The 27,987-nt window shown below is 43.9% G+C and overlaps 1 protein-coding gene and 1 long non-coding RNA gene across 2 annotated transcripts in view; one reads left to right on the top strand and one right to left on the bottom strand.

Moving 5' to 3' along the window:
- The window catches only part of LOC138445922 (uncharacterized), a 31,163-nt gene extending 26,050 nt beyond the window's left edge, over positions 1-5,113 (bottom strand). Inside the window, exon 1 of the long non-coding RNA XR_011259051.1 lies at positions 4,918-5,113. This is a non-coding gene — a long non-coding RNA (uncharacterized lncRNA). The remainder of the gene's footprint in view (positions 1-4,917) is intronic.
- Positions 28-8,558, top strand: ODF1 (outer dense fiber of sperm tails 1). Its single transcript, XM_069600426.1, has 2 exons — positions 28-347; positions 8,099-8,558. The coding sequence occupies exons 1-2, from the start codon at positions 28-30 to the stop codon at positions 8,556-8,558; spliced, it is 780 nt and encodes a 259-aa protein (XP_069456527.1).
- The last annotated feature ends 19,429 nt before the right edge of the window (positions 8,559-27,987 follow it).

Here is a 27,987-nt window from a genome sequence, read left to right as displayed (position 1 = left end):
CTCACAGAACAATAAGGTGTGACTGTGATGGCTGCACTGAGTTGTCTTTTGGACAGTGTGAGGAGGGACATCAAGAAGGTGGACAGAGAGCTGAGGCAGCTGCGATGCATTGACGAGCTCAGCGCGCGGTGCCTCTGCGACCTGTACGTGCACCCCTACTGCTGCTGCGACCTGCACCCCTACCCCTACTGCCTGTGCTACGCCAAGCGGCCGCGCTCCTGCGGCCTGTGCGACCTCTACCCGTGCTGCCTGTGTGACGTGAAGCTTTACTGTCTTCGCCCGTCTCTCAGGAGTCTGGAGAGGAAAGCCATTAGAGCGATAGAGGATGAGAAGAGAGAGCTTGCCAAGTAAGACAGCACCTTCAGGGCTTTATAGTTGGTGCATTAGCCTCCTAGGGTGGAATCAGGGAGGAGAGGGTGACAATCGATACGCAAACAAAGATGAACCGGGTTCAAGATAATGACTCTGGTGACACAGAAAAGATTTAAGGAAAGAAGAGGAAACAGGTCCATAATGGGGACTGTAAGATTCTCCAAAGACAGTGTAATGATGTCGATTGGCAAGGTTGTTTTCGGCTTATGGCAGGAGTGCCAACGTGATAAATAATGTGGCTTCAATGGGGGAAAGAAACAGGGGGTGTCATTAAAAAGCTATTGGGAGCAGCAAACGAAACATTTTTTCTGGTTATGAGTAAAGTGATTTGAGTGTATTTCGGCTTACAGAAATGACTATGGGAGAAGTAATAATAATTGATCAAGTCAAACGTTTGCCAGAGGCTTTAAGAGCAGGGGAGCAAATTGAACAATAGAGGCATTTATTTGGTTTTGTAGGAAATCCTTTCTCCTATTCTCCAACTCTTGATGACTTCAAATTCATCTGGTATTGGGCTTATTGTCTGCCTCCCCCTTCAACTATAGTAAAGATTGTGTAAAGAGATGACAGAACTGAAGCCACAGTGTTCAGAATACAGTTGAAAAGGTTTTAATTGAACTGGATAATTTTAAATTCACTTTACAAGTTTTTTTGGTTTTCATCACATTTTATTTTTCGCCTGAGAAAACTTTCTTTTTCTGTCTACTTATGCCATTTAGTCTGTAACTATGATAGAAAAAATAGTTGAAAGCATTGTCACCTGGTTAAACAAATTATGGTACATTCATGCATCGGGATAATATGTAGCTGTAAAAAGAACTGATGAAGCATTTTAAGTATTGTCATACTAAGGGAAAAAAGGTGCAGAAAAACTACTTAATATGCTACTATTTTTTTAAAAGATGGCACAAATAGATGATCTTTTTATTTAGTTATATTTGACATAATCTATGAATTTAAGGTGTACAATGTTGCAAATTTCATACATTTATATATTATGATTGCCATTGTAGCAATAATTAGCTATCTCTATTGTGCTACGCAGGGGCTTCCCTAGTGGCTCAGTGGTAAAGAATCCTTCTGCAAATGCAGGAAATGAGGGTTTGATCCCTGGGTTGGGAAGATTCCCTGGAGAAGGAAATAGCAACACATGCCAGTATTCTTGCCTGGGAAATCCCAGGGATAGAGGAGCCTGGTGGGCTACAGTCCATGGGGTCGCAAAGAGTTAGACAGGACTTAGTGACTAAACACGGAGGAGGCAATGGCACCCCACTCCAGTACTCTTGCCTGGAAAATCCCATGGACGGAGGAGCCTGGAAAGCTGCGGTCCATGGGGTCGCTGAAGGTCAGACACGACTGAGCAACTTCACTTTCACTTTTCACTTTCACGCATTGGATAAGGAAATGGCAACCCACTCCAGTGTTCTTGCCTGGAGAATCCCAGGGACAGGGGAGCCTGGTGGGCTGCACAGAGTCGGACACGACTTAAGTCTAAACAACAACAAACTGTGTTACATATTTCTTTTTAGTGATTGGATTAAGCCCTAGCCTCTTATCCAGTTTGATGATTATAATACAATGTTTCTTTTGTCTACATTTACTATACTGTGCATTAGATCTCTAGGACTTACTACTCATTGCCAGTTTGTATCCTTAAACAATGTCCTTCTTATCCCAGTGATAAGATTAATAGATTAGATGATAGATTAGACAGAGAGATATATTAACAGATGAATAGATAGGAAGAAAGAAAAAGGAGGGAAGGGAACAAGGAAGGAAGGGGAGAGAGGAGGGGGAGAGAGAGGAAGAAAGAAAAAGAAAAAGAAAGATGACAATGGATGGATGGATGGATGAAGACAGAAAGAGAGAGAATGAAGCCCTTGACAACAGGGACAGTGATGATTCCCTGGAAAGGGCAATAGAACAATTATTGTCTAGGTCATCGGTCACCAAAGGTCAGTAATGAACTTCCTTCAATAGTCTGAGATGGGACCATTGCCAAATAAACTCGTCTACACTCAATCTGAACCAGTTTTAATTTTTACCCCATCAAGTATCAAGTTACATAAATTTCATGCAAGGGCCCTTTTTAAAAAATATTTGGTCTGAATGAAGGGCTACTTGTGAGTAGCCTGTGTCTACCTCCCCGTGCCTCTGACTATTCAAATACTTGCTCCAAGTCTGCTCAGTCTGTCTCCAGGCTGTCTTATTCTCCAGACTCTCCAGATGAGTTCTTTACCAGCTGGGCACCCTCTGCCTACTCTGAGAGTCTCTACTTAATGATCTGCAGTAGACACGACTTCAAGCTTAAATCTCAGCAGTGTGGTTTATATAAGAGGTAACACTTGCTATGGTTTGTGATACTTTACCTGCTGATGTCTGGATTTTTCGCTAATTTTTTTCATACTGTGGCCTGCAGCAATATATGAAGCTGCTGCTGTCTTCTGAGATCTCTGAACTGGTAATCCTGAGTTCATTTCAGAAATGACCTCAGGTCTGCCCTCTTCCCCGCTGCTTTTCTTCCTATTCAGACCATCTTGGGAAACTCCTATGCTCTATTTCTAACAGCTTGACATTTCACTGTCCTGAAAAGCTTAGAGTTACCTGCAAACCTAAATATTCAAATTTCTGAATATGAATGAAAATGTTAAAGCCTGGTCCAGCTCTAGTCCCAGAGGACTCCCACTATCTTTTTTTTTTTTTCAGTGAAATGCTTCTTTTCTTATCTCTCAGCTCCCAACTCATGACTGAATGGATTCAGAAATATCATGTTGATTCGATTTTTAAAAAACAATCTTTGGTGTGAAACCTTCCCAAGGCTTTTAGAATTTAGAAAACATATGCACGTGACCTTTTACTCTTTAAAGCAAAAGCTAGCAGTTTGGTTAGGTATGACATGTGCTCTTAGGTGCCAGGACATGTTATCCAGAAGCTTCTTTGCCCAACGCAGAAGATGCCTTGGTCTATAGTTGCCATGGCCCCACTGGAATTGTTTTTCTGTGTGAGAGTCTGTGTGCTCCGTCTTTGGGTGTTCCGTTAATAATGGGCAAGAAGTTTTGGCAGGCCATATAATTTCCCCCAAAAGTCATCTGAGCCTTCCTGAGTGTGTATTTGATTGGTGTGTATTTGATTGTGTGTGTGTATTTTTAGTTTGGGTACAGAAGGTCCAAATTCTTTCCATTGTTTACTGAGCAGCTACTTCTAAAGACACCTTGGCAGTATCTTCAATAGTGGAGACCCAAGGAAGCACTTCCATTTCATTAGCTTCTTTGAAATTCTTTTCTTCTGCCCCAATTACTTTTGTACTCTAAGCACTAGCCTTTTCCCTGACCCTTCCTTCCTTCCTCTTCTGAATTGAGAGAGGCTGAAGTTACTGAGTTTGATTTCTCTTGTAAGAAACAATGCGACCAGCCTGATGTAAGTTTGCACTTGAATCACCCCTGCATTTCGTGGGCTTCCTGTCCTCTGTACGCAAATGGTAGAAACAAAGCCAGCCCCTCCTCAATCCTGCCCTTAGAAGTGAAGTTCCTCGGTTGTGTGGGACTCTTTGCAATCCCATGGACTGTAGTTTACCTGGCTCCTCCTTCCATGGAATTTTCCAGGCAAGAGTACTGGAATGGCTTGCCATTTCCTTCTCCAGGGGATCTTCCCGACCCGGGAATTGAACCCCGGTCTCCCACATTGCAGGCAGACACTTTACCCTCTGGGTAAGAGCCATCCTGCCCTTAGGAGTTCATTATCTAATTATAGCTCATATTGGAGTGGCTCCAACACCTGGCTCTAGCGTTCGTGGGCAAATGAACCTTGATTTGCAGCTGCGCCTAGGAATGCCCAAGGCTCAACGCTGGGCCCTTTCCAGGTACCTGGAAATTCATCCTGAGACTGCTTCCGTCCACTCATCCAAGTATCCTTGGCTGACCTGCAGCTCAAGAAGTTCCCTTAAAAAACCCCCCACGTCAGAGGCATCATCTTCTGAGAACTCTGAAACCAGCCTTCTCATTTCATTTTACCCCTCACACTCTGAGTATGAAGTTCTCCCTGAATCACCCTTCTTGGGGGAGGCTGATGACTGTCGGCCCCCAGAGTGCACTTTTTGTGGTTTAGCAGTGCCTCCCTGGGCTTTAAGCCCTCAGGCAAATCACTTCACTCCCCCCACCCACCTCATTCTTTGACCCAAAGATCAGGGCATAGTCACACTGTGGGAAGCCAGCAGAGAGGAACCCAGGGGCTCTGCGGCTTTACCTAATGGCTGGCGGCAGGCTGACTCTCCCACGGAGCAGAGAGCTCGCTCTTTCCCTCTGTGACCTTGCAGAGCTGGAAGCAAGCTGGGCCCCTCGTCCCCTCTCACTGCAATCTCTTTATACCCAAAGGTCTCAGGGCCCAGGCACCCAGGGCAGCAGGAGTAGGAGTTGCTGTCCCTGCAGGCCAAGGGCATGTCCATTATTTAGCCTTAGTGCTTAATGACACAGGACTTGGGGCTTGGCCCCTTAAAGCCTCATATTTCGGGGAAGTCTGTGTAAGGTGGAGACTGATAAAGAGACTTACCTTTATTGAGTGAAAATCAAGTGCCTAGCACATCATCTTCATTTAATTCTTGCAACATCTTGGCCAACTTAGAGATGATGAAACAGAGTCAGGGCAACGTTCTTGATCCTCAGGATACGGGAAGCCGGGACTTGAGGCCAGGTTTGCCTGAGTTCTGGAATCGTGCTTAAACGGCCTGGTCAGCAATGGTCAGAGTGATCTGCTATCTGAACCCAGCAGCCAGCATCACCTGGAACTTGTTAGAAATGCAAATTCCTGGTTCCATCCTCAGACCAGCTGAATCAGAAACTCCGGGGGTGGGGCCCAGACACCTGTGTTTGAACAAGTGCCACAGGTGTTCAGATGCACCTGTGGCGCCACCTTGCTCCCGCTGAGAGTCATACTTCTCCAGTATCCAAAACCAGGAGAGAGACAAGGCAAGGAGACAGGAAGACTCCTTGCAAAAGAAGAGGGAAAGATGTGTTGGAAAGGAACAAGTAAGCTGAACGGGTTACTGGCAGTGGTCTAAGGAGAAAAAGTAACTAGAGGAAGGGCAGTCATCCTCTGGTTCAGTGTAGAGACTGGCCTTCTCGTCATCCTCTTCACACCTTATTCGTCACTCGGCAGAAAACTGATTCATCTCTTTGTGAAGATGGCTGGCAGTATCACTCCCCTTTGCTCTGGGCAGAATCACATTCAGGAGCGTGGTCATACCTTCAGGTGAAATCCAGTTTCAGTCGGGAGGGGAGGTGACACCCCAGAGTGGCAGGCAAACAGCGCTGCCCACTCGCTCTTCCCCAGTTTTCCTAAGAGGCTTCTGCCAGCCACCAAAGAGGCTGACTTGCCCCTGTTGACAGTGACCAACCTCCGCCCTCATGATCACAGTAAAGCAGGCCATCTCCCTTTACCCAGAACCTCACAGAGCCAAGGAAAATCTCATGTAGGGTGATGGTACACTGCCAGGCAGGAGTCAGGTTGCAAGTCCGGAGCTGAATCTAATGAGTAAAATGAGGCTTCTGCAATTTCTCCTAAACCCACACATCCCTACAGGTCACACCTGACCTAGGAGCAAAAGAAAGAAGAAACCTGATCCAGCCAAGACTTCCGGGGCAATGTTCTGAGGGCCCCGGGCATCTGCTGCAGTGGAGAGGGGGCCAGAGTGACAGGAATAGCGGAAGAGGGGGACATCTAAGCAAAACCCAAAGCAAACAAGAATTTATACCCCAAGACTCAGATTGCCGAGAGGAGGAGATGGATCTGGGAGCTGGCTTTGGCTTGTAGATCGGGCTCCCAGATCCATCTCCTGCAGAAGGCAAGAGGGCTTTTGTGGTCTGTTAAAAAAGAAAAAATAGTCCATCTCTTTGTTTATTTGTACTTTGAGTTTTCTGGGCTTACCAGGTGGCACTAGTGGTAAAAAACCCATCTGCCAATTTAGGAGACGTGAGACTCAGGTTCGATCCCTGGGTTAGGAAGATCCCCTGGAGAAGGGAATGGCTACCCACTCCAGTGTTATTGCCTGGAGAATCCCATGGACAGAGGAGCCGGGTGGGCTGCAGTCCACGGGGTCACAGAGTCGGCCATGACTGAAGCGACTGAGCACAGCACATTTTGAGTTTTCTACAGTGAACTTGTGTAACTTATGTAACAAAAAGCAGCAAGTGTATAAACAAAATTCAGCATAAAAAGTCAGAATAAAAGACATATCTCATATTAATCACCCAATCAGAGTCCAGACTACTCAAACCAGAAGAGGTTCTAAAAAGCACACATGCCAAGACCTCCCTTTGGAGGCCAAAGATGCAAGATTTGCCAGGAGCGGCTTTTAGAATACAGATTTTTTTTTCTTTAATATTAGGGAGTAAACAGGAGAGCATTTCAGAGCATTAGGTGGTCTTTGGAAGGCTCGGGCAATTAGAAAGAAAGTGGTCCCTGAGGAGGCCCAGAGCAGGCAGGGCTGATGCCAGGCCCCCAAGACTGAGTGTCTGGGTCCTCATGCTGAGAGTTCAGTCTAAGTGATGGTTAAAATCATGACCTTGGCATTAAACAGGACTGGATTTGAATCTAGGCTCTGCACTCACCACCTTCAGCGTCTCCCCATCTATAAAACAGTGACAATTCCACCTGCGTGACAGGGTTCTCATGCAGGTCAAACGAAACAATGCCTCCAATGGCTTAGTACTTTCCATGGCACATTGTGGGACACACACACACACACACAGGCAACAGACAAAAGCCTAACGTGCTAACCATGCTCAGAGCACTGGTATATAGGTCCTTTTCATTCATTAACTAATTTGTCTCATGAAACCCCTAGAAATGGGTTACTGGTATTGTCCCAGTTTCACAGATGAGGAAACTGAGGCAAAGAGAGGTTAAGAAGCCTGCCCAGGGTTCCATAACTAATAAGACAAGGAGTTGAGATTTAAATGCAAAAGAAAGTGCTGATCATTTTGTAATGGACAAAAGTATCAAATCACTATGTTGTGCCCCAGGAATGTTGTAGGTCAATTATACTTTAGAAAAACCCAACCAACAAACCAACTAGACAGAAAAAGAGATCAGATTTGTGGTTACTAGAGGGATGAGGAAGGGGGAGGACTGGATAAAGGTGGTTGAAAGGTACAAACTTCCAGTTATAAGGTAAATAAGTACTAGGCATGTAATATACAATATGATTAATTAACAGTGCTGTAGGTTGTATATGAAAGTTAAGAGACTAAATCCTAGGTGTTCTCATCACAAGGAAAAAGATCTTTCTGTTTAATTCAGTATTATATGAAGTGATAGATAATCACTTAACTTACTGAGATAATCATTTCATGATGTATGTTAAGTCAAATCATTATGCTATACACCTTAAATTTATAATGCTGTATGTCAATTATCTCAATAAAACTGGAAAGAAAAAGAAAATTAAAAATAAACAGTAAAAATAAAAATAAACTTCCAGAGAGATCTGGAAGACCAAACACTCACCGATAGTTAACAAGGGTTTACCTGGGGGAGGGTGTGGTTCCCATGGGCCGACTCTCATTTCTCACTTTACACCTTTCTGTAAAGTTTGACTCCTCACGGTGACTAGTATTTACTTCAGCTGGGTTTTTTTTTTTTAAATAGAGGTTAAAATGCTGCTTGTCAGGTTGTGTCTGAGCCCCACCGTCTGAGCTTCTCCCTCCCACCCTTTCCTTTTCCTAAACTCCAGACTGAGAAGAACAACAAATAGAATTCTGGCGTCCTCTTGCTGTAGCAGTAACATTTTAGGATCGGTGAACGTGTGCGGCTTTGAACCGGATCAAGTCAAGGTTAGAGTGAAGGACGGAAAGGTGTGCGTGTCGGCCGAGCGCGAGAACAGATACGACTGCCTGGGGTCGAAAAAATACAGCTACATGAACATCTGCAAAGAGTTCAGCTTGCCCCCGTGCGTGGACGAGAAGGACGTGACGTACTCCTACGGGCTCGGCAGTTGTGTCAAGATCGAGTCTCCCTGCTACCCTTGCACGTCTCCCTGTAACCCCTGTAACCCCTGTAGCCCCTGTAGCCCCTGTAACCCCTGTAACCCCTGCAGCCCCTGTAGCCCCTGCAGCCCCTGTAACCCCTGTGACCCCTGTAACCCCTGCTATCCTTGTGGGAGCCGGTTTTCCTGTAGGAAGATGATCTTGTAAAGCGTAGGAACCTAGGACTTAGTAGAAGTCATGTACCCAGCCAGGCAGCTCTTCCAGTGTTTCTCTCCCCCTTCGCGTGGCCCTTGTTATTCAAGAACGTAGGAAACTGAATACATAACTGCAACCCACTGGCGTGTGCAAGTCTTTTGGTTCAACCCCCACTCCTGAGCCCCACCTGGTTAGTGGGCATCGGAAGGATGAGGGGATGGGCATGGAAGGTGAACGGTGACGTCTGCCCTCCCGTGTGCTACTTCACACCCCACTAATGCCAAAGCCCGGGAAAAGAGATTTTGTGGGTGGGCATCCTCACATGTTGCTTTTCCAAATGAGTCAGTGACATGACCTAGTCCAGAAATTAAACAATCAAAGCAGAAAACGAGACTAGTTAGGATTGAAGACTAACACTTTTTCAAAGCTGCTATGGTAGGGAGCATTGGAGAGAAAGTGACTCCCCAAGGGACACGTCGTTGGGTTTTGACTGGGGGCAACGAACAGAGTACAAATGTATGGGGGGAGCAAGCCCACTGACAGAGGGTAGGGTGGCTGTTTCTCAACATTCCTGTGATCTGGGGGAAGGGCCAGCTGTGGCTTAGGACGGTTTGCAGACTCCTCAGGATTTATTTCAACTATACTTTCCTTAGTCCCTAAAACTACTTCAAGGCACAGAAGTTCAATCCAACGTTCAAGAGTGAAAAGTACAGCTTTCACAAAATGATAGCATAGTTCACCTGAACTTGGATCCTCACAGACATGGCCCATGAGTCACTCAACCACCAAGGCAGAAATAAGTGTAAAGAAGAGGGAGATGAAGAGGCGGGATCAGAATGAGGACATGGGCTGATTTCATGTCTGACTTTTACAAGGAACATAAAGCCTACACGTTTGCAGAGTAAGTCTCTTTACTAATCTCAGCTGCACGTGGGTTAAAGCCTTGGTTGCACATGGGAATCACTTGGGAACCTTTAAAAACATGGATGCCAAACCATAAAGAGAAAAAAGACAAACCACACACACATAATGCACAAAAGAAAAAAAATTAAGAAAATGTTTTAAAAAAGGAAAAAAAAATACATTGAGATTTTTAAAAGTCTTCCCAGGTAAGACTTTGAATCACACAGGTAAGGTTGAGAAACCCTGGATGGGATCTTAAAGCTCTCCCATCCCTGTTTCTTTAAAAGTTTCCTTCAAGGTTAAAGAATATTGATGGTGATAGAAAACATAGTTTGCTTTTAGCTGAGGGAAATAATGGCCCACTAATACAGGTGGTAGATATAAAATATTGAACATTTCAAAAATGTATTACCTAGCAACTAGGTATAAATGTTTGTGTGTACCAAATAGTAGAGTTACCTTTATAAGTGTCTTGCCACACTTTGATTACATGATCATAAATATTCTAGTTTCTAAGTAACACATTTTTTAAATGGATTTTGAAAAAATTTCATGCTGTTGGGTCAGGGGAATCCAGCTGGGGTCTTGAATAAGTGGGAATCCCTGTCCTCTGGAGGGTGCCATTCCAGGGCATGCTTGGTGACAGTTCATGCTCTTATTCACCTACCCACCTGCTCACCCTCTTGTTGGTCCAGATTCATTCATTTACTAACCTGCCAAGCCAGACTTATCCATTTAAATACCAGATACTGTGTTCTATACACTCTTCACCAATGCCTCAAATTCAAGAAGGTGCTTGGAGAGGTTGGGAGAGGAGGGGGTTCTGAAGAAACTGAATTTACAAGCAATAGGAGAGGCTGGAGGGGCATTCTGGATGCACCTGGGGCATTTCTGGAAAATGCATTGATGACATCACTGCCTCGCAGGATCCCTCAGGGAAGCCAGAGGCCACCTCTCAGCTGGAAGCCTGGCCTGTGGTGGTGGGTTAGTTGCCTGAATCTGCTCATCATCCTCACAGGGAAAACTGATATAAAGGCAAGGGTTTGTTGAGTACCTGCGATGATAGTGCCAGGAGCTGTTGTCAATGAGAAGTACCTTTCTAGGAGCTTTGTTCAGTGAAGGCAAGACTAACACCGTGATATAATTGTCAAGGGCTTTAGGTGTGCTTCAGACAAGTCAGTAACAGCAAGGGTCCTGGAGCCAGGATGCCAGACAGGGCATGTGAAATCCAGCATTCACTGTTCTATAGACAACTGGTCCCACCACTTAGAATTCCTTCCAGCAGTCATCTTTCTCTCTGCACTATAGAGAGTGCCCCAGGGATGTGGGCATGACCCTGTGTGGCTGGAATAACTTCTGCTCTTGGTGGAATAGGGACCACCAAGCATCAGAATATCTGAAAGTTCAATCTGGAAGGTTTGGGGTTGGCGGGGGTCGGAGGGGGGCGACAACATTCCTTTTCTTCTTCTAAAACTTCAGTGAAAACTGAGTTTTCATACACTAAGAAAAATGTTCAAAAAAAAAAAAAATGACCAGAGAAGAGTTTTAGTCTACTTTGTGATTTTTTTAAAATAAAACAATCATTTTTCTAACATTCATGAATTTGTAGGTCAGAAATTTAGGAAGGGTGTGGTGGAATGCCTTGTCTTTGCTCCAGATGAAACTCAGGTGACTGGAGTCTTCTAGAGGCTTCTTCACCATCTGGCACCAGGCTGGGATAATTCCAGGGCTGGGCTGGGATTTCAGATGAAAAATCTTACAATGGTATACAAAGTGTCACAGTTTATTATACATATAAATAACTGCTTTTATTGAAAACAATACAACAATATGAATGATGATATTCGGCACCAAAAATGTTTCCACTAGCGGAAATGTAAACTGATACAGCCACTCTGGAAGATGGTATGGAGATTCCTTAAAAAACTAGGAATAAAACCACCATATGACCCAGCAATCCCACTCCTAGATATACCCTAAGGAAACCAAAATTTTAAAAGACACATGTATCCCATTGTTCACTGTAGCACTATTTACAACAGCTAGAACATGGAAGCAATCTAGATGCCCATCAACAGATGAATGGATAAAGAAGTTGTGGTACATATATACAATGGAATATTACTCAGCCACAAAAAGGAACACCTTTGAGTCAGTTCTAATGAGGTGGATGAACCTAGAACCTATTATACAGAGTGAAATAAGTCAGAAAGAGAAAGTTAAATACCATATTCTAATACATATATACAGAATCTAGAAAAATGGTACTTAAGAATTTATTTACAGGGCAGCAATGGAGAAACAGATATAGAGAACAGACTTACGGACATGGGGAGAGGGGAGGAGAGGGTGAGATGCATGGAAAGAGTAACACAGAAACTTACATTACCATATGTAAAGTAGATAGCCAACGGGAATTTGCCGTATGGCTCAGGAAACTCAAACAGGGGCTCTGTGTCAACCTAGAGGGGTGGGATGGGGAGGGAGATGGGAAGGAGGTTCCAAAGGGAGGGGATATATGTATACCTATGGCTGATTCATGCTGAGTTTTGACAGAAAACAACAAAATTCTGTAAAGCAATTATCCTTAAAAATAAACATTAAAAAAAAGAAAACAAGAAGTGGGCAGGATCCAGAAATGGCCAAAACCCAAATCTTTGCCTCTGAGGAGTTCCAGTCTGGTGAGGGAGATAGGCCTATTAAAGGGTAAGTTATAATTTCACTTTATCAAGGTTTCTTGTCTAGATAGAACCAAGCACTGAGGGAACAGAGGATAGAGCCAGTAACCAGGGGCTGGGGGGAGCTGGGCTGACTCAGGCCAGCCATCGCTTTGCCTCGCATGGTCCTAAGTCCTCTCTTCCCGCAGTGGGGTAAGCACAGGGGATGACAAGAACTGCTTCTCCTGGGCCTGTGTAAGTGCTTCTGAGGGAACCTCTTATCCTTCCAGGCTCCTCTTGCTTCTTTCCCTATTTTTCTCCCCGTTTAAGGCCTCATCAGAGTCCAGGCAGCAAAGAGAGCACACTCAGTTGGGGGTTATGAGGACGCGTCTTAGTGAAGTGACTATTTACAGAGGTGTGGGAAGCTTCCTCTAAGTAGTAAGAGATGCTGATGCCCACAGCCACTGCCCACTGAGGGAAGGGGCTCACCCACCTGAGCGGCAGAAGCTGAGGAAGACGCATGGTGTGAGTGCCCAGGTGAAAGCTGGCATCCTGGGAGGAGGGCCGCAGGATGGGAGCTGTGACTATATAAGAACATACTGCTGCCAGGCCTGCCCAGCCTGTGAGGAGTGACAGGGATCAGCACCCATCTCCCCTCCCTCCAAGCCTCCAAACCCCTGACTGGGTATCCATTGGCCACCCCCAGTGGGAGAGCCAGAGGTGAGGGAGCCTGTGAAGTGGTCCAATGAGGTTAGCCACCCCGGGCCCACAGCAGATCTTCATGCCAAACTTCAGAGTTAACAGAAATCACCCACACTCTTTTCTTCCTTCTCACCTTCTCACCCACAGGGCACCATGCCAGGCATTGAGGAATGATCAATAAGCCAGACCTGGCCCTCGACTTTATGGTGCTTACAATCTAGGAAGGAAACAAAATAAGGGGACACAAGGGTGAATGAGCTCAGGAAATGAACTCTGGGGCCTGGTTTTGCTTTGCCAAAATCAGGCCATATGGGTTCTTGCTTCCAGAACTACGTGTGTCTGAAGGGACTCCATGAAAATCTTTTCTCAGGGATCACCCTAGGAAGCCCAGGTAATTGACCACTCGGAATTCAGAGGTAGAACGTTTCTCAGCCCCAAGTCACTGTACCCCAGGCCCTCTGTAACTCTTCAGCATTTCTATCTCCTGTTTAAACCTAGGCACTCTTCCTTAATACATAATGGAAGACAGATTCAGAAAACATCTTTCAACCTTGGGATGGAGAAAAACAATCTGGGCAAGTCAGGGTACCCAGAAGCCATAACAAAAATTACAGATATATTCAATGACATTTTTCAATCCTGTGAGGCAAAAATCATGAAGTCAGCGGAGACATAATAGACTAGGGAAAAAAATAGTTGAAACCTGATGAAGTTCAAAGTCCTTAGCAAACAATTTGAAAAGCAAAGGACAATGTAAAAATAGGCAAGAAGAATATTTATAGCAGCTTTATTCATAATCTCTAAAAACTGAAAGTGGCCAAGATGTCCTTCAATAGAACACAGAATGGATAAACTGTGGTACATCCACACAATGGGATATTATTCTGTGATTTAAAAAAATAATAAGCTATCAAGTCAGGAAAAGACACGTGTGAACCTCAAATACATATTGTTAAATGAAAGACACTAATCTGAAAAAGTTACCTACTGTATAATTCCAACTATATGAGATTCTGGAGAAGGCAAAACTATAGAGACAGTAAAAACATCAGTGATCGGCAGGAATTTAATAGGAGTGGGGTAGAGGGTCGAACAGAAGAAGCATGGAATTTTTGTTTTTGGATGGTGAAACTATTCTGTATGATACAGTACTTGTAAATATAGGACACTGTGTATTTGTCAAAATCCATAGACCTTCACAGCACACATAGTGAACCAATGCATACACATTAAAGTAAGTCATCTAGGCGATTAAGGGACTCCAGGATTGAATGCACACTGTGATGAAGTAATCTGTACTGAAAATGTAACAAAACACCTCCCGGAAGGAGGTGAGGGATAGGTGCTGACTGAGGGAACCTTGGAAATGAATGGAGCCATAAGACTAAAGGCAAAAAGAACTGCACATAAAACTGTACTCTGTTTGATAAAGTTTTTCCCATCAGGGTGGGGTTAATGATTCTGATGCTGATATACATGTGTACTGAAAATCAACAACAAAGCGAATATTGTAGGGAGCCAGGATTGTCACTGTTGGAGTGGGCATTTACAAACAAGCACAGAAAGGAGGCGAGACTATTCCATGTAGTCATAGAGCTGTGGATATAGGAATTAATTCATATTCATATAGAAATATTTGTAAATGTGTGTAGATACACTGGTTAATAAGTTCACATACATTCCCTTGCTCTGTGTGCTGAAAGAAACTGGAAGCAATAACATCCCAATAGCAATGAGCAATCTTGTACCCAGACCTTGTTTTCTAATACCATTCTCTCATAAAAGAAACTAGAACTATTTAGAGAAAAGGCTGATTCTAGGGTAGGGCAAGCTGATTCTAGGACACAAGAAGAACCTGGAGCACCATGAAATGCCAGAAGGCAAGGGTGTGATCAAAAAAACAAAACCCAGGCATCCGTGGCAATCCAGTGGTTGAGACGCAGCCTTCCTGTGCCGAGGGTGTGGATTCAGTCCCTGGTCAGGAAACTTAAGATCTCACATGCTACAGGGGATGGCCAACAATTCAATAAACAATAGATAAATTTAAAACACACACACACACACACACATTGATGGTAGTATGTCAAAGGGTCATGGGCATCATCTGAAATGGTCCAAGCTGGAACAATTTGAGCAAGAAAATAAGTAAGGTAGTATTGGATTATAACCTAAAGTATAAGGTAAATATCCAGGCATCCAAATGGATAGGTGTAAATGAATAATTAAGTAAACAAAGGGAAACAGACAACTCTCTCATATAGAAGGGTTCAAAATCATTCATGTAAATACTTTACCCTAAAAGAGATGAGGCATAACCCCCACTCCATAGGTGTGGGTTATACATAGGACCTGGGTTTCCCTGGTGGCTCAGCCGGTAAAAGAATCCGCCTGCAATGCGGGAGACCTGGGTTCGATCCCTGGGTTGGGAAGATCCCCTGGAGAAGGGAACGGCAACCCACTCCAGTATTCTGGCCTGGTGAATTCCATGAACTGTATAGTCCATGGGGTCGCAAAGAGTCCGACACGACTGCGCGACTTTCACTTTCATACATAGTAACTACTTTCCAAAGAGTAGAGTATGGAAAAAGCATGGAGAGAGTGACTTTGCAGGGGAGAATTTGACAAACACCGCCTTGCCAGGTGCGCAAGGCCAATGCCAAGGCGAAGCTGATAATTTGGGCTTTAATACCAGTTTAGTCAGGAGAAAAAGACAAGACCCAGATAGGGACATACTATACACAATGCCTGACCAGCATTATTCAAAACTGTCAAGGTCATGGAAAATAAGCAGTGTCTGACAAGTCATCAAAGCCAGAAGAAGCCCAAGGAGCTGAAATAACTAAGTGTAATGTGGTGAAAAAGAATATGCCGTTAATGTTTTAGTTCACTTTCTGGCACAGAAAGGAGACACTAGGTGAAAAACTAAGGACATTTGAAGGTCTTTAATTAATAATAATGTATCAGTAATGGTCCGTGGACTGTAACAAATGTAGCAAAGTAATGTAAGATGTTACTAACAGGGGAAAGTGGGTGCGGCTCCGTGGGAACCTCTGTACTGTCTTCACAATTCTGTAAATCTAAAACTGTACTCTAAAATAAAGTTCATTTGGGGAATTCCCTGGTGGTCCAGAGGTTAGGACTCCACACTTTCGCTGCCCAGAGCCTGGGTTCAGTCCCTGGTCAGGGAACTAGGATCCCACAGGCCACATAGTGCGGTCAAAGAGAAAGTTTATTTTAATAAAGAAGGCAATTTGTAGAAGAGGCAATGTAAGCGGTCAGTGGACAAGAATAAAAACAAAAACACCCTGACCCTTGTGGTCATTGTAGAGAAGCTAACTAAACCATTAACGGCATACTCTTTCACACATCAAATTAGCTTACACCATAAAGAGCTGCACTATTTCACTCTGCCTTGCGGTTAAGAGGGCACATTCATTTCTTGCTGGTAAAAGTGTAAGTTGCTAAAACTTTTGGACAACAGTCTGACATTCTCAACTACAAAGGCATGTATTTTTGGAGGCCATGTTCTACTGCAGGTGACCCTTAGAAATGAGAGCACTGGAGCACACAAACCAGTATCATGGTATCATGGTATCATGGGCACAAGCAACACAGTTTGGGGCCTATGGCTTTTCTCTTTAACAGAATTTACACAGTAAGATTTTTTTCTTTTCCCACCCAAGATAAGCTGAAAAGCCATGGGATCTGCCTGAGACCTCACTCAGGGCCTGGAAGGAACTGCCTACAATGTGGGTGAAAAAGGCAATTGGGAGAAAAAAAAAGTAAGTGGCTTCCTGCCTGCACCCTGCGGAGCCCAGCTGGTTCCCAGGCTCTGGAGTCTGTCCCCTCTCCTGCTCACCGGCCCACAACCGCCAGCCTGCCTCGGGCTGGGTCCTCCTTCCTCTCTCGCTATAGCAGTGCACTGACCGGAGGCTCTGATTTAACAGAACCACAACAGCTCTTTCCTCCACCCTTTGCCTCTCAGCAACAGAACATCTACATTTTCTCCACTTCCTTGCCTCTCATTTGCTTTTTTAATTTTTTTAAGTAGCACATTTAAATAAAACATGTGTGTTAAAATAAAAGTTTCCCTACTTCTTGGACAAGCAACTAGCTTCTCTGAGGGTTCCTTTTCTTACTGTAACAAGGATACGACCTTGCTGGGTTTTGAAAGCGCTAAACAAACTCTGCTAAGCACCTTAGACACCAAGCTGGTCCTCAGTAAATGCCGGTTCTGGCTGAAGGTGAGAAAGCCCTGTACCTCCAGGTACAGTGGGCCTGGCATCAGCTGGGATATGACTAGAGAAGTCCCTGGACTTCCTCTGCCTTCTTCCCTGCCCACACTGGGGCATCGTCTCATATCCTTCATTCTCTGAGGACTAGGCTGGCGCTGAGAATTGCGAAATGAAATTAGCATCGGAAAGGGCCTACAGACCACGCGCTCTACCCCACCAGTGCACTCACCAAAGCAGACTGTCCTGCAAGGCCCTAGGGTTCTGGTGATTTCTGATCTCTCTCCCTCATTCCATACTGGCCAGGCTCTCCTCTTAATCCACATGCTCTGAGGGCTTAGGTACCAGCTGGGCGGCCAGGTGCCATGGGTTTCAGATATTCTGACCCAACACACTCTCTTCCTACAAAGAGTTCATCAGAGTGGAGAGCAAAGCAATCAGGTTTCAAACCTGGATGTCACCAGGGAATAGCTGGGTGGCCTTGGCCAACACATTTCCAGGGCACCCATTTCTCCATCTACAAAAGAGGGAGAATAATATGTGCCTTCAGGGCCCTTAGGAAAATTACGCAGTGCAATCTAGCTCTTAGGATTGTTAACAACAATTCAGCTAAGCAAATTCAAAGATCTGACCAGCTTTATCCAGTGATGGTGGTAAAGGGCACTCCAAGGGGCAGTACAAAATGGGAGGTTTTAATAGGAAGAAGGAGGGTGCAGCAAGGAAGCACTGGCAAGAGAAAAGAAAGGACTGTTTCAGGTCTGGCACCTTGTTTTGGAAGAAGGACAGGGTCTACCATGCAGGTTACCTCTTCTTCCCTTGGAGTGGGGCTTGGTGCTGATGGTGGAGAAGTCCTGTGGGGCCCTCTGTGGTGTAGGCCAGAAGGTTCCAGGCTGCCCAGTTTTAACTGATTCTCTTTGCTGTACACCTGAAACTAATACAACACTGTAAATTAACCATACTCCCCATAAAAATTATTTAAAAAAGACTACATACCTGGGAAAGGTTGAAGCTGCAAGTGGGTCTAGGTTTGGTATCATGGGCACAAGCAACACAGTTTGGGGCCTATGGTTTTTCTCTTTAACAGGATTTACACAGTAAGATTTTTTTCTTTTGCGTTGACTGTCAAGAAGACATCAAACCACATCATAAGGGGTAGAATTTACTTCTCTCCCTGGTAAGTGGTAAAGAATCTGCATGCAGTTCAGGAGACACCAGTTCAGTCCCTGGGTCAGAAGATCCCCTGGAGGAGGAAATGGCAAACCACTCCAGTATTCTTGCCTGAAGAATCCCATGGACAGAGGCACCTGGCAGGCCACAGTCCATAGGATGCAAAAGAGTCAGATGGCTTATTGGGTAAACAACAACAAAGATCTGCAAAGAAACAGGAGATGCTGTTGCTGCTGCTAAGTTGCTTCAGTCGTGTCCGACTCTGTGCGACCCCACAGACAGCAGCCCACCAGGCCCCCCCACCCCTGGGATTCTCCAGGCAAGAACACTGGAGTGGGTTGCCATTTCCTTCTCCAATGCATGAAAGTGAAAAGTGAAAGTGAAGCCGCTCAGTTGTGTCCGACTCCTAGCGACCCCATGGACTGCAGCCCACCAGGCTCCTCCATCCATGGGATTTTCCAGGCAAGAGTACTGGAGTGGGGTGCCATTGCCCTCTCCGAAATAGGGATACATAGTATAGCCTAAAAGATAGACAGTAAAGTAGTTGGATGAATTTTTCAGTTCTATTGATTAAAAAAAAAAAAAACACCCAACTTTGCCAGGTGAAAGGTTAAAGGTCATGTCAACATCTGGGCTTTGGTGTTGCCACTAGGAGGCATCAGTTTGCGGAAATAAAACACAGGACTGCAAAGGGATTCTGCTATCCCTGCAGAAGTTCCAAGCGACAGAACAGAGCTAATTGTCAAGAACTAGCCTGAGGCAGGTGTTGAATTTTCATTTCTAAATTTAGTTTTTAAACCAAGTGACAAATATAATAAAAGAGACTGCGGAATGCCAAGGGAGAGAAAGAAACCTGCATGTTGTTCTTGTGTAAAATACCTTCTAAGAACACACGGCATTATATCGCAATGTTATTAACTTGCCAGGGCTTTGGAGAACCCGTTATTAGAGGAATTTATTACTGTAGATCCCACAATAATAATTGGACACGGAACATCTTGCTTTGGGAGATTTCTTATTTGGTTCCTCAGGGATTTCTTTTGATTCATGTCTACCTGGAAATTTCTGTAAAATACGAAAATAGGGTTTGCAGTCTTTTTTTCTCTTTCCTTGATGTTTGCTGTTTTATTTTCACTCCCGCAGGGCTGGGGAGCCATGAACGCCCAGGAGCTGTCCTTCTCAACCACCGAGTTCAGAATTAAAAAGAGGGGTTTTGCTACCCTCTAGTGGCCGGCTCTGGTCCCGGTAGCTGGCAGAAGCCACGGAGTAGAGAGAGGGGAGAGGGAGAAAGAAGGTCCCCAGTGCTGAAGGAGAGAGAGAAAGGAAGATGCCTCCCACCGGGGTGCCAGCCCCTCTGGTGCCCTCCCCATTCCCAGACAGAAAAACCACGGGGCCCTGAGCCCTGGGGAGGTTGGGAGGGAAGACTGGCACACACCAGGGGAGGCAGTGTGGAAACTCCCTTGCCTCGAGGTTCCGTGCTGCAGGTGGAACATGAACATGGAGGCCCTGAGACCTCAGGGCAGCCCTCACCCTGCTGCACCCCTCTGGGCATGCCATGAGAATGAAAAGTCCTCTGTGGCCTCATGTCCCGCATGCAGGGGGTCACCCAGCTGGGCTGCTGGCAGGCCCTCCATTCATCTCTGTTTCCCTCCTCCTGGTGAGAGGAGGAAAGATTGGGGTGATCCCAAGCGGAGGCAATGTTTTCCTGTTAGGCGAGCTTCCCCGGGGGACCCCAGAGCCTGCCGCCCTACCCCCTTCTCTAGGCCGTGGCTACAGCTCTCTGTGATTGTGGGTGTGCTGGAAAACAGACAAGGGCGATGCTGCCACCCAACTCTTAGACTTCTCCAGCTCTCTGAAGTTGTCATTAAGTTTAAACAGCCCTATGTGGATACTGGCTATGGTATTGGACCATACAGTTCTAGAGAGACAATGTGAACACTTTGCAACCCCAGGGCTGTGCATGAAAAGGGTGGATACAAGATGAATTGAGCAAGTTTTGAAGTGAAAGAAGGGATAAGACAGGACGCATTCAAAAGCACACATCCATTCATCCAACAAACCTCTTCCACCATCTTATTAACAGTAAATGTGATTTACTGGCTCATACATTTGGCTTCCCTCCTAGACAGACAGTTGAGACTCTGCTCTGCTCATCGTACTCATCTTGGTATTCCCAGCACTAAATTGTCTGCATGCTGTTTACAAGAGCCAAGACATGGACGCACCCTAAATGTCCATCAACAGAGGAATGGATAAACAAGATGTGGTATGCCTATGCCATGGAATATCACTCAGCCATTAAAAAGAATATGAAACAATGCCATTTGCAGCAGCTTGGATGAACCTAGAGATTGCCATACTGAGTGAAGTAAGTCAGACAGAAGGAGAAATATCGTATGACATCCCTTATATGTGGAATCTAAAAAGAAACGATACAAATGAACATAAAACGGAAAGGAACTCTCAGACTTAGAGAACAAACTTATGGCTGCTGGAGGGAATGTTGTGGGGAAACGACAGTTAGGGAGTTTGATATGGACATGTACACACTGCTATATTTTAAATGGATAACCCACAGGGACCTACTGTATACCATAGGGAACTCTGAGTATGTTGCGTGGTAGCCTGGATGGGAGAGGAGCCTGGAGGAGAGGGATATTTGCATGTATGGCTGAGTTTCTTTGTTGTGCACCTGAAACTATCACCGTGCTGTTAATCAGCTATACCCCAATATAAAATAAGAAGTTTTACCATCTGAGCCAACAGGGAAGTCCCCAAAGTAAAAAGTTAAAAAAAAAACTGTTTGCATGAGGAATGGAACTGTGCTAGGCCTTCAGCGAGATATCCACGTTCATCAGACATGGCTCCTGCCACCAATAACATATGACCCAAAGATAAATACTTAAATGCCAGATGAGAAGACTCATGTGAAAGCAGCGGCATTATGCTTAACACAAAGTAGGCCCATGATTGGGTTCCCAGGTGGTGCTAGCGGTAATTTGGCATCATCCTGCCAACGTAGGAGACGCAGGTTCGATCCGTAGGTTGGGAAGGTCCCCTAGAGAAGGGCACTGCAACCTACTCCGGTATTCATGCCTGGGAAATCGTATGGACAGAGGGGCCTGGTGGGCTACAGTCCAAAGGGCACAGGCCCACGATAAGTACTTAAGTTTCTTTCCTCCTTCCCTTTCTTTTATTCTCTCTAGAATCTACCCTCCAAAGATTTCCTTGAAAGAGATGAAGTGCTCAAGCATTTGGAGGAGGCAAGATTAATTTGCCTGGGAGAACAAAGGAAGGCTTCCTGGAGGAGGTAGCATTTGATCTGGCTTAAGCAGCATGAACCAAGATGTAGAGGTTTGAGGAAAAGAGATGTGTGGAGGAATGTGGAAAAATTCAGTTTAGCTTATGGAAAGGTATGTGAAGAGGAGAAGCAGAAAATGGTGTAGGAGAGTTTCTTGTATACTACAACAGGGGAGGCTCTAATCCTTGTGGTTAAAGACCTGGATTTCAGGACTTCCCTGGCAGTTCAGTGCTTAGGATTCTGCGCTTCCACTGCAGAGGGTACGGGTTCCATCTCTGGTTGAGGAACTAAGATCCTGCAAGCCGAGCAGCACAGCCAAAAAAAAAGCAAAACAAAACAAAACCCCAAAGACCTGGATTTTATTGCCAAAGAGACCAGACACTCTTGGCCTGGCCCAGACTCTGGCAAGCTACCTAACTCTTCCGAACCTCACTTTCTTCAACTGTAAAATGGGGGTGATACCGCTGCTGCTGCTGTTTACTCACTAGTTGTCTGACTCTTTATGACCTCATAAACTGTGGCCTACCAGGCTCCTCTGTCAAGGGGATTTCTCAGGCAGAGTACTGGAGTGGGTTGCCATTTCCTCCTCCCGGGGATCTTTCCAACCCAGGGATGGAACCCGAGTCTCCTGTTTGGCAGGCAGATTCTTTACCACTGAGCTACCTGGAAAGTCCATGGAAATGATACTCTTTAAAAAACAAAGAGAAGAGCACACTGTAAATGCATACAGTCCTTCTTTTTTTTCTACTTTGGAAAATGTTACATATTAGCATATATAGGGTTGACCTATATATTCACTTATATGCCATTATCATAATTTAACTAACCATCCTTTTATTTGTGCCCCTTAAATTCATAAAGAGGCACTACTATATCAAAGGGTACATGAAATTTAAATTCTGACACAATTACCAGATTACTCTCCATAAAGGGTAACTTGGTTTCACTCCCATCAGCAACATATATATATACAGGCCTGTTTCCCTCTGCCCTCACTAATGCTGCCATCACACTTTCTGGTCTTTGCCAATTTGAAAGCTTTTAAATTGGTATCTATAGTTTTAATTTATATTTAACCGAGTTAGGCATCTTTTCAATGTTTAAAGGAAAGGCATTTGTATTTTCTTCTCTGGGAACTATTTGTAGCCTTTGGCCATTTCAGTTTGTTAGGGGTTTTTTTTATTGATTTATAGGAGTTCTTTATTTATTAAGGAAATTAGTTCTTTGGGTATGGTTTCAGCTTGTCATTTCTCTTCCACTATGCTTATTTTTTTCCCCATGCAGATGTGTTTTATCTTTATGTCATCAGACTGATTATTCTGGGTTTTGAATCATTTCTAGAAAGGCCCTCCCTACTTCAAGGCAATAAGAAAAATCTTTGACATATCTGAATTTATTTGGAGGTGAATAAAGAGGCAGGCTTTCTAGGTGGCTCAGTGGTAAAGATTCCATTTGCCAGTGCAGGAAATGCAGGAGACACAGCAGACTCAGGTTCAATCCCTGGGTTGGGAAGATTTCCTGGAGTAGGAAATGGCAAACCACGTCAGTATTCTTGCCTGGGAAATCCCATGGACAGAGGAGCCTCATGGGCTACAGTCCATGGGGTCGCAAAGAGTCAGACACAACTAAGAGACTGGGCATGAACACACACAGCTTATTTTATACCCAAAGTTTGCACCTCTTAATCCCCTACCCTTATATTGTCCCTCCCCCCACCTATAACCACTAGTTTGTACTCTATATCTTTGAGTCTGTTCCCTTTGGGTTATATTCACTAGTTTATTTTTTAGATTCTTTATATAAGTGATAACATACTGTATATGTCTTTGTTTTTCTGACTTTTTTCACTTAGCATAATATCCTCCAAGCCTATCCATGTTGTTGCAAATGGCAAAACATCGTTTTTTATGGCTATTATTCCATTTTATACATGCATCACATCTTCTTTATCCACTCATTTGTTGATGGACACTTTGGTTACCGCTATATCTTGGCTATTGTAAATAATGCTGCTATGAGCATTGGGGTGCATGTGTCTTTTCAAATTAGAGCTTTCATTTTTTTTCTGAATGTTCTACTCTTGGGATTGCTGGATCATATGGTAATTCTATTCTTACTCTTTTGCGAAGCCTCCATACTGTTTTCCAAAGTGGCTGTACCAATTTACATTCCCACCAACAGTGTATGAGGGTTCCTACTTTTCTACATATCCTCACAACATTTGTTATTTGTGGTCACTGTGGCCTTCTTTTTGGGCAACCACTGGAAAGTCTTTTTGCCTCGAATTCCTTAACATTTTAAACTGATCACTCTCACTCTGTAAGCACTGCCAGTATGCTGTACCTTCCCGGTTCTGGCTACCTTTTTTTCCTTTAGAACTGAACTTGGGTGTCCTCTCTTCCAGGAGAACGTTTCTGATTCCCCTGACTCTCCAAACCCAGGGCTGGTCAAGACTCACATCTCCATGCTCTCAGCTCCCTGAGTATTTCTGACAGGTCCTGCCACCTATTCACAGCCAGCCCTCTTGTCAGATAGAAACATCTTTAAAGCAGGGATATTCCTTCCCAGCTCATCCCAGCAAGTTTGTTCCACTGAATGCCACCCTTTTAGCCAAACGGAAATATTTTCAATAGATGGTGTTATAAAAATAAGTATTAAATTCTATCAAATTGAATCTTAGGACTTTAACACTATATGGACCCTTCAGAAGAGGAAACTGAGGTTTTGAGGATGAAGTGGCTAGGCATGTCTGTACTTGGGCCAAGATGTGAGCAACATTACTGGTGGAATGAAGCTTGTTACTGACAGCAGAAACTATCCTGGGCTGAGGTTTGTTTGTGTAATGCAAAACATGTTCATCAACTGGTGTGGCCTGTGGCCCTAATGTCTGAGCATTTCTTTGGCTTCTGTATTTTCTTTATCATTTTTATAATACACTTTTTAAAAAGTTTACCTTTTGATTATAAAAGTATACATTGCTTATGATAGAGATTTGGGAATATCAGTTCAGTTCAGTCACTCGGTCATGTCTGACTCTTTGTGACCCCATGGACTGCAGCACGCCAGGCTTCCCTGTTCTTCACCAATTCTTGGAGCTTGCTCAAACTCATGTCCATCGAGTCAGTGATGCCATCTAACCATCTCATCATCTGTCCTCCCCTTCTCCTCCTGCCTTCAATCTTTCCCAGCATCAGGGTCTTTTCCACTCAGTCAGTTCTTTGCTCAGGTGGCCAAACTACTAGAGTTTCAGCTTCAGAATCATTCCTTCCAAAGAAATCCCAGGGCTGATCTCCTTCAGAATGGACTGGTTGGATCTCCTTGCAGTCCAAGGGACTCTCAAGAGTCTTCTCCAACACCACAGTTCAAAAGCATCAATTCTTTGGTGTTCAGCTTTCTTTATAGTCCAACTCTCACAACCATACATGACCACTGGGAAAACCATAGCTTTGACTAGATGGACCTTTGTTGGTAATGTCTCTGCTTTTTAATATGCTGTCTAGGTTGGTCATAACTTTTCTTCCAAGGAGCAAACATCTTTTAATTCCATGGCTGCAGTCACCATCTGCAGTGACTTTGGAGCCCCCCAAAATAAAGTCTCTTACTGTTTCCATTGTTTTCCTATTTATTTGCCATGAAGTGATGGGACCAGATGCCACTATCTTAGCTTTTTGAATGTTGAGCTCTAAGCCAACTTTTTCACTCTCCTCTTTCACTTTCATCACCAGTCTCTTTAATTCTTCTTTGCTTTCTGCCATAAGGGTGGGAATACGTGAAATAGTAAAATAAGGAAAGAAAATGACAAATTATCTGAATTCTGCCAGCCAGAGAAAGCCTGTCTTATTTATGGTATATCACCACTAGGCCTGTAACTAAAATCAAGATGTGTGTTGAATTTTATGTTTTCATTTTTCCATTTGAATTGTGAGCATTTCTCTAAGTCCTTAAAAAATGTGTTTTTCTTTGCAGCCTTTGTGTTATGAAGCTTGTTCGTGTACTGTATGGAATTAATTTATAAATAAAAAGAAGCTTTAATGAAAAGGAAAAATGCTACACACTGTATTTTTCATATTGTTATTCATCACTAAGTCATGTCCGACTCTTTGCAACCTCATGGACTACAGCATGCCAGGCTTCCCTGTCCCTCACTATCTCCAAGAGTTTGCTCAAACTCATGTCCATTGAGTTGGTGAGGCCATCCAATCTCATCCTTTGTCTCCCCCTTCTCCTCCTGTCCTCAATCTTTCCCAGGATGAGAATTCTTTCCAATGAGGTCAGCTCTTCGCATCAAGTGACCAAAGTATTGGAGCTTCAACAATTATTTATAGTAGGTACACTTTACATGGATTGACCATATTTTCCTAACATCTAGGTGGCTTGAAGTTTTTCATTGCAATTAATGAAAAATGTGTTTATTCCATCATCTTGCTGTAATGAAACAATATCTTTGGATTAAATCTCTACCTGTGTTTCAAATCATTGCTTTAGGAGCCACATATTGTTTTTGTCCTCAACTTAGAGGAAAGATTTTTAAAAGACAAATTATTTCAAAATTATCAAGAGATAATGCTGTTTTTCAGACTTACAGATATGGAAAACAAAGTTACAGTTACAAAAGGGGAAACATCAGTTCAGTTCAGTCGCTCAGTCGTGTCCAACTCTTTGTGACCCCATGAATCGCAGCATGCCAGGCCTCCCTGTTCATCACCATCTCCTGAAGTTCACTCAGACTCACGTCCATCGAGTCAGTGATGCCATCCAGCCATCTCATCCTCGGTCGTCCCCTTCTTCTCCTGCCCCCAATCCCTCCCAGCATCAGAGTCTTTTCTAATCAGTCAACCCTTCGCATGAGGTGGCCAAAGTATTGGAGCTTCAGCTTTAGCATCATTCCTTCCAAAGAAATCCCAGGGTTGATCTCCTTCAGAATGAACTGGTTGGATCTCCTTGCAATCCAAGGGACTCTCAAGAGTCTTCTCCAACACCACAGTTCAAAAGCATCAATTCTTTGGCGCTCAGCCTTCTTCACAGTCCAACTCTCACATCCATACATGACTACTGGAAAAACCATAGCCTTGACTAGACGGACCTTAGTTGGCAAAGTAATGTCTCTGCTTTTGGTTGAGGGGATAAATTAGGAGCTTGAGATTAACACATTCACACTACTACATAGAAGATAGATGACCAACAAGGGCCTCCTGTAGAGAACAGGGAAATTGACTCAATACTCTGTGATAAGCTATATGAGAGAAGGATCTGGAAAATAATATATACACATGCAGAACTAAACCACTTTGCTATACACCTGAAACTAACGCAACATTGTAAATCAACTATACTCCAATACAAAATTTTAATGAGAGAGAGAATGCTGTTTTTCAAGTTGCCTTAAAAGCATTGATTACATTTCAGTCAGAAAAAGGAAAAGTTATTTTTTAAATAAACAGCCAAAAAACCAATATAGTGGAATGGCACTGAGTCTAGCTGCAGACTAAGAGAGCATGCGTGCATGCTGTCACTTCACTCATGTCTGACTCTGTTCAGCCCCATGGACTGTAGCCCACCAGGATTCTCCATCCATGGGATTCTCCAGGCAAGAATACTGGAGGGGGTTGCCATGCCCTCCTCCAGGGGATCTTCCTGACCCAGGGATTGAACCTGTGTCTCCAGTGTCTCCTGCTTTGGCAGGTGGGTTCTTTACCACGAGACCACCTGGGAAGCCCCTGCAGCATAAGAGACCTGGCTCTAATATTTGAGGGAGGGATTGATTTTTCTTTCCACGTAGAGCTGTAAACTAGATGTTAATTGCTGTTATATAACACTAAAGAAGGGATGTTGCTTTTGAACTATTTTTTCCATTTGTATAAAAGTTAAATAGTTTGAGTTCAAAAATAAAAGAAAGTAGAAAGAATATTCTGGTTTTTAGAACATGGATGCCAGCTACTAGATTTAAGTTCATAGCCATAGAAAATGCCAAAGTAAAATAAGCTGTTTCCCTAGTAATCTGCGCCCAGGAAAAACTTCCATCTTAAGCCTCAAAATAGGACATTTTAAAATTTATAGCATCATAAAATACATTTTAAACAAGGTAAAATCTAAAATAAATTCAGGTTTGACAGATTAAAAATGAAATCAAGTAATAAAATAGCCCTCTAAATGTTTCTATTTTTAGGTTCTAAGTGTATTTGTCTTATGGACATTATACTGGATTATGGTAACTACACTTTTATTTCACAGACATTTTTATTATTAAATTGTCCCAACTATCAAATCTTTGCTTCTCATGAAATGTGAAATGAAAAAATAATTTTCAAGAAGAAATACTATACCTCAAAACAGCTTTTGACGTAGCATGTATTTTCCAATTTGCTCTTGCAATATTTTTCTTTTTTAATCACTAGAGGCAACTGCTTAAAAACAGGATGAACGAGGGCAAGCAAGATTGCTATGGAAGTGGTTTGGAGGCTACACAACAATTGTGAGCT

This window comes from Ovis canadensis, chromosome 9 (assembly GCF_042477335.2).
Source record: "Ovis canadensis isolate MfBH-ARS-UI-01 breed Bighorn chromosome 9, ARS-UI_OviCan_v2, whole genome shotgun sequence".
Lineage (NCBI taxonomy): Eukaryota > Metazoa > Chordata > Mammalia > Artiodactyla > Bovidae > Ovis > Ovis canadensis.
Note: the sequence above shows the minus strand (reverse complement) of the source record. Positions and strands in the feature narration are given on the sequence as shown.

Bases quoted from the DNA above. Each gene is read 5' to 3' on its own strand.
- ODF1 (XM_069600426.1), top strand. From the start codon at position 28: ATGGCTGCACTGAGTTGTCTTTTGGACAGTGTGAGGAGGGACATCAAG. The intron at 348-8,098 runs GTAAGACAGCAC...CCTAAACTCCAG, and splicing joins GAGAAGAGAGAGCTTGCCAA to ACTGAGAAGAACAACAAATA.